This window comes from Symphalangus syndactylus, chromosome 6 (genome assembly GCF_028878055.3).
Source record: "Symphalangus syndactylus isolate Jambi chromosome 6, NHGRI_mSymSyn1-v2.1_pri, whole genome shotgun sequence".
Lineage (NCBI taxonomy): Eukaryota > Metazoa > Chordata > Mammalia > Primates > Hylobatidae > Symphalangus > Symphalangus syndactylus.
In genome coordinates, this window is record NC_072428.2 from 55,807,572 (window position 1) to 55,817,212 (window position 9,641).

The window sequence follows — 9,641 nt, forward strand, 5'->3', positions numbered from 1 at the left end:
ATCACCAGCCCTGCTCCTTAATGTTGGTCTTTGCCCAAGACCCAGGCCACTGCAGGGTCTGCCTCTTCTCCTTAAGTGGTATTGATCCTTTGGTCGATCAGTTAAATATAACCTCAGGGAAGGAGTCAACATAACAACCGTACCCAGTTCAGGAGAAAGAGACTGATTCTTGGGAGGAGGTGGGGAGCCTCTATCCCAACCAGCTCTGCTGATACCCGAATGGCCTGCGGATCAAGTGTCAGCTTCTCCAGCCTGAATAATTCATGCCAAGGCCAGGAATGCTCCTTCTCAGGAGCCTGTCTCTTTAAATCAGGTTTAGAGCTTCCCAGTTCTGGGAAAAAAAAAAAAAATCCAGAACAAAACAAATCTGTAAACAGCTCAGCCCCCACCTTAGCCCTGGCCCCTTCTGAGACCCCCAACTCCATGCTGCAAAATCTGCTCCTGCTCTCCCAACCTCTGGTGCCTCAAACCCCACTCACAGGCGGAGAAGCCTGGAGGGACTGGTTGATGGTGTCCAACGGAACCCCAGGAGTCTTAAGAGGTTTGGGGGCAGGGAGTGAAAGCAAAGAGCAGAATCACTACACCCCCGGGTCTCTGTGCCTAGGACAGTGCTTGACAGAGGAGTCCAGCCCGGTGGAGGAAACCAGATGGGGGAACTCCTGGCAGAGGCAGAGCAGCCAGAGTTGGTGGGTGGGAGGGGAGCGGGTGCCACAGACTTCTCCTGAGAATGGGATGGGATGGAGAAAAAGCTGGTCCCATAGGACCTGCAGGGGTGGTGACACAGCCGGGTCTAATGGAACTAGGGTAGCAGAGGAGGAAGCAGAGACTGGGGATTTTCCAGTCTCTCTGCCTTAGGAAGAGGCCGGAAAATGAGTAACTTTCCTAGCCCACTCCTCATCCCTTCCTCCTACAGTAGGAGCAGCTCTAAAGTCCTCCCCAACCCCCGAATTCTTCCTGGTGGTGACCTGCCTGCTCTCCGCAGCCGGGCCCCGCCCCACACGTGCTGGAGAGGGAGGAGGAAGGACCCAGCTTAAATGTTGGGGGTGGAGGAGGAGGAAAACCAAGTCGGAGCCTCTAGGAGCCAAACTTCTCGGCAGCCCGGAGGGGCGGGGGCGGAAAGGGTGAAGAGAAAGCGCTGCAGCCGACAGCCCTGATTCTCGGGAGCCTCCCACCCCGCCTCCCACGGCGAGGAGGGCGCGGAGACTCCGCTGGGGGCGGAGGACGAGACCGGGAGGCAGGGAGGGGGGAGGCAAACCCTGCCCACTCGGCTCGGAGCCCGGAGCGGCCGCGGAAGCCGGAGGCCGGCTAGCAGGGCGAGGGCACCGGGGGCGGGGGGCTCCGCTCCCCGTCTGACCCCTCTCGGCCCCGGCCAGTCAGCCAGTAAGTGCAGCTCCTCAGACTTTCGAGACAGCGAACGGACCGACCGGGACTGCCAACCGCTCCGGGTCAAGGACTCGCCCCACCCGTGCCCCCCACCAGGCGCTCCCAACTCACTGGTGAGCGCCGCGGCCCCGGCGCTGGATGCGGGGGCGGCCGCGATGGCCCCGCGAGCGGGACAGCTAGGGCTCCAGGGGCTGCTGCTCGTGGCGGCGGCGCTGAGCCAGCCCGCGGCACCCTGCCCCTTCCAGTGCTACTGCTTCGGCGGCCCCAAGCTGCTGCTGCGCTGCGCGTCGGGCGCCGAGCTCCGCCAGCCTCCGCGGGACGTTCCGCCCGACGCGCGCAACCTCACCATCGTGGGCGCCAACCTGACGGTGCTGCGCGCGGCCGCCTTCGCCGGCGGGGACGGGGACGGCGACAAGGCGGCGGGCGTGCGCCTGCCGCTCCTGAGCGCGCTGCGCCTCACGCACAACCACATCGAGGTGGTGGAAGACGGCGCCTTCGACGGGCTGCCCAGCCTGGCGGCGCTCGACCTCAGCCACAACCCGCTGCGCGCCCTGGGCGGCGGCGCCTTCCGCGGGCTGCCCGCGCTGCGCTCGCTGCAGCTCAACCACGCGCTGGTGCGGGGCGGCCCCGCGCTGCTGGTCGCGCTGGACACTGCGCTGGCCCCGCTGGCCGAGCTTCGCCTGCTGGGCCTGGCGGGCAACGCGCTGAGCCGTCTGCCGCCAGCTGCGCTGCGCCTGGCGCGCTTGGAGCAACTGGACGTGCGCCACAACGCGCTGGTCGGCCTGGGCCCCGACGAGCTGCGCGCGCTGGAGCGCGATGGCGGCCTCCCCGGGCCGCGCCTGCTGCTCGCCGACAACCCCCTGCGCTGCGGCTGCGCCGCGCGCCCTCTGCTGGCCTGGCTGCGCAACGCCACGGAGCGCGTGCCCGACGCGCGGCGCCTGCGCTGCGCCGCCCCGCGGGCGCTGCTGGACCGGCCGCTGCTGGACCTGGACGGGGCGCGGCTTCGCTGCGCGGACAGCGGCGCCGACGCTCGCGGAGAGGAGGCGGAGGCCGCCGGCCCGGAGCTGGAAGCCTCCTACGTGTTCTTCGGGCTGGTGCTGGCGCTCATCGGCCTCATCTTCCTCATGGTGCTCTACCTAAACCGCCGCGGCATCCAGCGCTGGATGCGCAACCTGCGCGAGGCGTGCCGGGACCAGATGGAGGGCTACCACTACCGCTACGAGCAGGACGCCGACCCGCGCCGCGCGCCCGCGCCCGCAGCGCCCGCGGGCTCCCGCGCCACCTCCCCGGGCTCCGGGCTCTGAGCGGCGCCCTCGGGCTCGGGGCTGCCCTTGACTGGCCCGAAGCCGTGGAGATGAGACGCCCGCGAGCCCCGAGCTCTGAGACCTTCCCCTGACTCGGAGGCTCTAAGCCGTACTCTCTCGTTCCCTCCTCCGAGAGCTCCCACCGTCAAAGACCCAGAGATAGCGGGTCCGAATCCAGAAACCCCGCCCTCCCACCCTAGTTTCCGAAACCGCCCTCCTGAACCACTGAAAGTCCGTTCCCCGTCTCGGGGCTCACACAGAGACTCTGTCCTTCAAGGCCAAAGCTCTGAGACTTGCCCCCAGCACCCTGTTCTTGGAGCTCCGACACCCGAGACTGCACTGACCTCCCTCGCCAGCTCGGAGCCCTCAGTCCCCACCGGGGCTCGTGGGCCCTCCCATCCCATTCTGGACTCGAAGCACAGCACCCCCATCAGAATGGTTTTGTGGATTTTGAGCCCTTTGTCCCATCCCAGTGCTCAGAGCCCTCCATCCTGCATGGAGGCCCAACCCTGGGGCTCTGAAGATTGGGCACCCTCCCCTCATCTGAGAATATATTTCATACCCCTGCCCCCCCTTCACCCACCCCCGCCTCTGGCCCAGGCCCTTCCCTTCCTCGGCTCAGGCTTGGGGCTCAGCTCCTAGTCTGTCCCACCCATCCCAGGGACAAGCACACCCCATCTAACCTTAGTGTGGAGCCGACTCTCAGCCTTTGCTACCAGGGCGCTGACCTCCCGATACTCAGTGCTGGTCCCCAGTCTCAGACTCTCAGCTCTTCACCCCATCTGACTTTCGTCCCCCTGCCCAAGCCTTAGGCTCTTGACCCCCCATACCGAATGCTGTCACTCAGCACCTACTCCTGCCATTCACTAGTCAAGGTCCAGTGAGGAATCCATCCCTGGGATGTCTTCATCCCCTTTTCCTCCCAGGACGAGCTCTTCAGTCCTGCCAGATAGGTGCAGGTGCCATGCACCCCTAGTGCATACTGGCAGATCCTTGTGGGAAGGAAGAGAGTCTTGGGTGTGTGAAAGGGATAGTGGGGCATTGTGGCCGCAGAGAGGGGCAGGAAGTGGGGTCTGAAGGGCTGGAAGCTGCTGCCCTTCGATTTCTCTATGCTCTCTCCCACCCCTGGCTCTTCGCCCTTCTGGATTCCTTGCCACCACTACCACCACCACCTCACCCTGTATATCTTCTGAAAGAGAAGTAGGTCTTGCCTCCTGCCTCAGGCACAAGCCCTCCTGGTTCAGGGTCAGAACCTCAGCACCTTGCCTTCTCCATGATCCCAAAGCACAATTGGTGAGTGGGGGAGAGGACTCCCTCTCCCTGACTCCCCACCCTCTAGGTCAGGCAGAATGGCTGGCCTGTGCTGCGTCTGCACGCAGGAAGTCACCTTCCTTTAATATATTGGCTTGAGGCCTGCCTTCTCTCCCCATACCCAGAAAATCTGGATCTCCCTTGAGCAGTTTTCTATAAAGTCTGCAATAATCTCAGATACTCTACTCTTGTTAGTGGTGCCGTATCATTCCTGCTGACCTTGGAGTACTGATGGGGGTGGGAGGGGACTCTTGGGAGGGCATTTTGGACCTCTTTTTGGTGGGGCAGTGACCCTTGATGCGTTCTCCCAGACTGTGGGAGAAGAAATGGGCTCTGATTGCACATAGCAGGATTAAGGTTAGATACATGGAGGGACTTGTCATTGGGATGACATTGTTCCCCAAGCCAGCCTGCTTTCTATCATCGGAGGAGGGGTTATGCACAGCCGAAGTGGGATTTGACACTTCCTCTACATCCTCTTCCCTCCCGTTCCTCATCTTCAGGATGGGGATGGAGTTAGGCTAAGAAACATTAGCCTCAGCCAAGACCATCCGGGAGGAAATCCAGCTACAGAGAATGAGGAGTTAATTCAGACAGGAAAGAAGAGGGATCGTTTGCTGCTTTGGGATCATCCCCTCTAATGAATTATTATCTGATACTCCTTTATGTCCTGTGTCACGTCACGCTCTCCTGGCCAGAGGGTAAGACCTGCGTATTGGGTATGTGAGAGGCTGCATGTCGGGGGTGCGGATGAAATGACTTCTTGAGATATGTGAAGCCAGGGGACTGGAGGGCCAGGAGGGCCTCCAGGTCCCCAGGCTGGATTGTTTTGCATTCAGGGTCACAGAGCCCGTAGAACCATAGGGCAGAAGCCTAGAATTCTGGCATTTTCTAATTCTAGGGCCACATAATTCTAGAATGTGTGCCTTCTAACTATTGAAAAGGACTGCAGAGGTAATGTGGGAAGCCTCCTAAGCTGTCTCAACAGGAGGCATCATCTCGAGGCTCACTCCCTCCCTTCCTTTCAGTGTCTGAGCAGCCTGCCTGGGACTCTGACAGCCCCAGCTTTGCCATGGGGCCAGGAGCACCCCTCAGCCCAGGACGGCTCTTCACAGGTCAGAGACTGTGCATGGGGCTCCTTGTCTTTTCCCGGCACGCTCCCTACCCCTTCTCCAAGTCATTCCTCATGAGAAAGGATTAAGTCCTCTTGACACATTCCCCTCTGTCAATCACCTCCAAAGGGTGCCCGGCAGTCCCCCAGGACAACGTAGTGATGGTCTCTCTAACGCAAGTTAGAGCTTTTTAGTTGATTTTTGATAACTATTGATTTAATACTTAGTTTAGCAGTAGCTCTCATAAAACCTCAAAGATTTTTGCTGACAACCCATAGCTAATAGCAGTTTTATTTGCCAGGACTTACTGTAGTCTTAAGCTACATTAGCAGAGAGTATGTCCTTGGAACTGAGTAGGTGATCTGTAAATCTGTAGATCTCTCCAGTTCCAAAGATGTATGTGAGAGCTACTGCTAAGTATCAAATCAATGGTCATCAGAAATCAACTAATAGAGTGTCTGCTGTGTGCCAGTTGGTGTTTAACCTTAGTACCATTCACTGATCCCCATTAAATGTCTTTTCTGGGCTGCCATCCTCCTTGCTGTCTGTCAGTGGCCTATAGCCTTATGGGGCTATCAACAAGGTCCAGGGCCGCCAGCTTCACCTCTTGTACAAACTCAGCCATTCACTCAGCCCTTACTGAATGCAACTCTGCCAGTCCTAGAAAAGCTAACAATCCAGGGAAGGAATCACATTTAATCAAGATCTGGAGAAAAGAAATCCCAGGAAATAATGAGAGCTCAGAGTAAGAGCCCTGACCCCACCTAGACAGACTTCTTAGAGGAAGTCACATTTGAACTAGGTTTTGACGGATGAGTAGAAGTTTGCTGAATAGAGAAAGATCAGAAGTACCAACTTCTGCAAAGGTCTGGAGGCAGGAAGATCTCGTTAGCCTGAGGATTGAAGACCAGCAATGGCTGGGGGTAGGTAGGAGGATGCGTATGGAGTAGAATGGATCTACTACATTCACCACATTCTCCAAGCACTAGAGGGACCTCTGCCCTTGGAGGAAAAGTCAGGAAGGTAGAGAGGTGTGATGGGGGCACAGGCAGCTGCACTGTGCCTCCTGCTTGTAAAGCCTGGTTGTTCCTTCCTTCTGCCCATCCTTTTTGTGCCTGGCCTCATGCCGGGCACTGGAGACACAGAGGAATCAAACCAAAGCCATGGCCAGATGAGGGCAGCGAGAGAAGGGAAGGGGAGGGGAGCCCGGAGAAGCCTTGCAGTAAAAAGTGAGATGGGGCAGCCGACTGGCCCTGCCCAGACTTCCTGACACCATCCACTCCAGACTCTTTCTCAGAGGTGCCAGGGCCCCACTAAATGGCCAGCCTCCTCCTCTGGTCACACACTGGGAGTACTGCTGGAGTGTGAGGTGAGCAGAGGCCCAGAGGCCTGGGGCCTGCCTGCAGGAGCCAAATGACAGAAGAAGAAATCTAGCTCTAGGACGTCCCCTTAAAAAGCAGGCGTGATAAAGAACAGGAGAGGAGAGGGCAGGTGTGTGTGACTGTCAGAAACACGGGAGACGTGAAGCCAGCTGCACACCTGGAGAAATGTGGCAGACTTCCCAGGTTCTGTGACCTCATAAACACTGTGAAATTGCCTTTCAAAGACGTCTCCTTGAGAAGCCTTTTGCTTCCACGCCCCGTCACCTACTCACACCCTCAGACCTGGGCTGGGAACCAGGGAGGACTGGGTTTGAGTCTGAACTCAGCACCTGACCTGTCATGTCACCTGGTCCTTAGCCAGAAATACCAGTTGAGACCCTACTATGTGCCAGGGTCTGGGGAATCAGCAGTGACCACAGCAGAACCAGCCCCTGCCTTCCTGGCCCAGCCTAACACTGTGGCCTCGGATACCCCTGTCTGCCTCTGGCTCCGGGTTCCTTCTGTCCGGGCTGGGGCTGGACTTGTGACCTCTGGAGGCACTGCCTGCTCTCCTTGAAGTCCATCTCCTTCTTCATTAAGCCACTGCCTGGCAGACTCTCGGCCCTAATTTATGGGTATGGCCTTTCCCAGACTGGGAGAAGTGATGGGGGCAGTTAATATTCCTGTGCTAATAATACACTTGGCTGCCTTCTGAGTCCCCCCTCCACCCTTCACCCCTGCCACACCACCCCCACCTGCTTCCCTCAGCACTATCACAGGGCGATTTGCCAGGAGCTGGCCAGGCCCATGCAGACCCTCAACTAACCCTTCATTGGATGGGTGGGGAAACCGAGGCCAAGAGTATGCAGGAGCCTGTCCAGGTCACACAGGTTGTCAGGAGCAGATCCCGAGCCCAGGATGCCCCAGGGCTACCCCTGCTGTGCCCTGGGTCTGAGCATCTGGCAAAGCCACCCTGCCTCCTAACTTGCCATCTCCACCCTGTCAGTGCATCCAGGAGCCAGCCCCAAGCCTGAGGTAGCCTGAAGATGAAAATAAGAAAGTGAGCTGTTGAAGGTTGGAAGGACTTTTCAGCCTCTGTCAGCGGCTCTGGACAGGCCTCGGGAGCCCCATGCCAGCATCTTGCAGGCAGCAGCCCTGCTAGGAGTTATGTCTACCCTCCCTGAGAGGAGAAAGGGGCTTGTCTGGACCTCCAGGCTCTGAGGTCCCAGGAATTAAACTCATTCTTGCTGAGCTTCTATCATCTGAGCACGAGGCTCAACTGGATGAACCAGATCTTGCTCACATTCTTTTCTTTTTTTTTTTTTTTTTTTGAGACGGAGTCTCGCTCTGTCGCCCAGGCTGGAGTGCAGTGGCGCGATCTCATGTCACTGCAAGCTCCGCCTCCCGGGTTCACGCCATTCTCCTGCCTCAGCCTCTCCGAGTAGCTGGGACTACAGGCGCCCGCCACCACACCCGGCTAATTTTTTGTATTTTCAGTAGAGACGGGGTTTCACCGTGGTCTCGATCTCCTGACCTCGTGATCCGCCCTCCTCAGCCTCCCAAAGTGCTGGGATTACAAGCGTGAGCCACCGCGCCCAGCCAGCTCACATTCTTGATCAAGATGGTGACCACACACACAGGACACTGTGATCATGGAAGCACAGGGATCCCAGGGAGGCTTCTAACTTAGGGGATCATCCAAGCTGGCAAACTCGGGAGTGAAAGGGGCCACGATTAATCATTACATTGGAGCAAGAATAAACTAGGACTGGCTGGGTGCAGTGGCTCACGCCTGTAATCCTAGCATTTTGGCAGGCCGAGGTGGGTGGATCACCTGAGGTCCGGAGTTCAAGACCAGCCTGGCCAACATGGTGAAACCCCGTCTTTACTAAAAATACAAAAAATTAGCTGGGCATGGTGGCGCATGCCCACTCGGGAGGCTAAGGCAAGAGAATCGCTTGAACCCTGGAGGGGAGGTTGCAGTGAGCCGAGATTGTGCCATTGCACTCTAGCCTGAGCAACAAGAGCAAAAGTCTGTCTCAAAAATTAAAAAAAAAGAAGAAGAACTAGGACTGTACCAAGCTGCTGGGCCCTGGACTTCAATGACTTTTGACAAGACCTGGAGAGAAAAGAAAAAGTACTAGACTGTTAGACTAGACCAGCAAATCTACCAGCAATAAATAACTAACACACTCCCCTTCTTTGAACCCTATTTTCCAGCTGCACCAAACTATGGGGATGTTAGTAATGGGGCCCAGCTCTTCCATGCCCTGTGCCTTTGCTCACACAGTACCCTCTGTCTAGGATGCCTTCTGCAACACAGGGAGCACTCAAGACAGCCCAGGAGTCCCCCAGTCTTTATGACCCCGCTGTCTTTCTCCTACTGCTGTACCACCCAGAGCTTTCTTTGTACTCACTGGTTTTCTTGCCTCTTGTCTGCACCAGACCAGAAGCTCCCACAGGACAGAGGCCAGACCCAGTCACTTTTAGGTCCCCAGTCAGGGTGCACAGAGATTTGTGAACGCTCTCCCAGCCCCTGGCCCCACAGAAATACAAAACCCAGGGGAAGAAGCATCACGCAGGACTCTGTGGCCTCCCCCTCTGCATGTTGGATGGGTGCTTCCTTTGACTCCCACAATCCCCACTTCATTCAACTGGGGTTTCGATTATATAAGATCCCAGGATGGCTGACTCCGTTGTCTACAAAGTGAGTGAGCAGAAAGAAAATGCAGTTTTAGAATATGTGGTCATGCAAAACACAATTTAGTCTTAGCCTCTCAACTTTGGCACTGATTTATTTGTTTATTTATTTATGAGGTCTCCCTCTGTCACCCAGGCTGGGAATGCAGTGGCGTTATCATAGCTCACTGTAACCTTGTACTGCTGGGCTCAAGCAATCCTCTCAGCCTCATAAGTGCTGGGATTACAGGCATGAGCCATCGCGCCTGGCCAGCTTTGATTTTTTAATACAATTACAGCTTCTGGCCCTCCATTTGGGATCTTTGTCCAGGGCTCTGTTTGGGCAGCCCCTGCCACTGGCTTAGTCTTGGTTCCTCGCCCCAGGTTGCTGCAGCGACGTCTATTGGCCGATCCGTGTGGGAGCCGAGTCAGCTTTAACTTTTCTTGGCATATATGCGCCGTCTGCTGGTGGAGATGGGAAAGTGCCTTTC

The 9,641-nt window shown here is 57.3% G+C and overlaps 1 protein-coding gene across 1 annotated transcript; it reads left to right on the forward strand.

Annotated features, from left to right (window-relative positions):
• The first annotated feature begins 771 nt into the window (after nucleotides 1–771).
• Nucleotides 772–4,183, forward strand: TPBGL (trophoblast glycoprotein like). Its single transcript, XM_055282964.2, has one exon. It carries the CDS (start codon nucleotides 1,539–1,541, stop codon nucleotides 2,685–2,687), a length of 1,149 nt encoding a protein of 382 aa, XP_055138939.1. The 5' UTR covers nucleotides 772–1,538; the 3' UTR covers nucleotides 2,688–4,183.
• The last annotated feature ends 5,458 nt before the right edge of the window (nucleotides 4,184–9,641 follow it).

Bases quoted from the DNA above. Each gene is read 5' to 3' on its own strand.
- TPBGL (XM_055282964.2), top strand. From the start codon at position 1,539: ATGGCCCCGCGAGCGGGACAGCTAGGGCTCCAGGGGCTGCTGCTCGTG.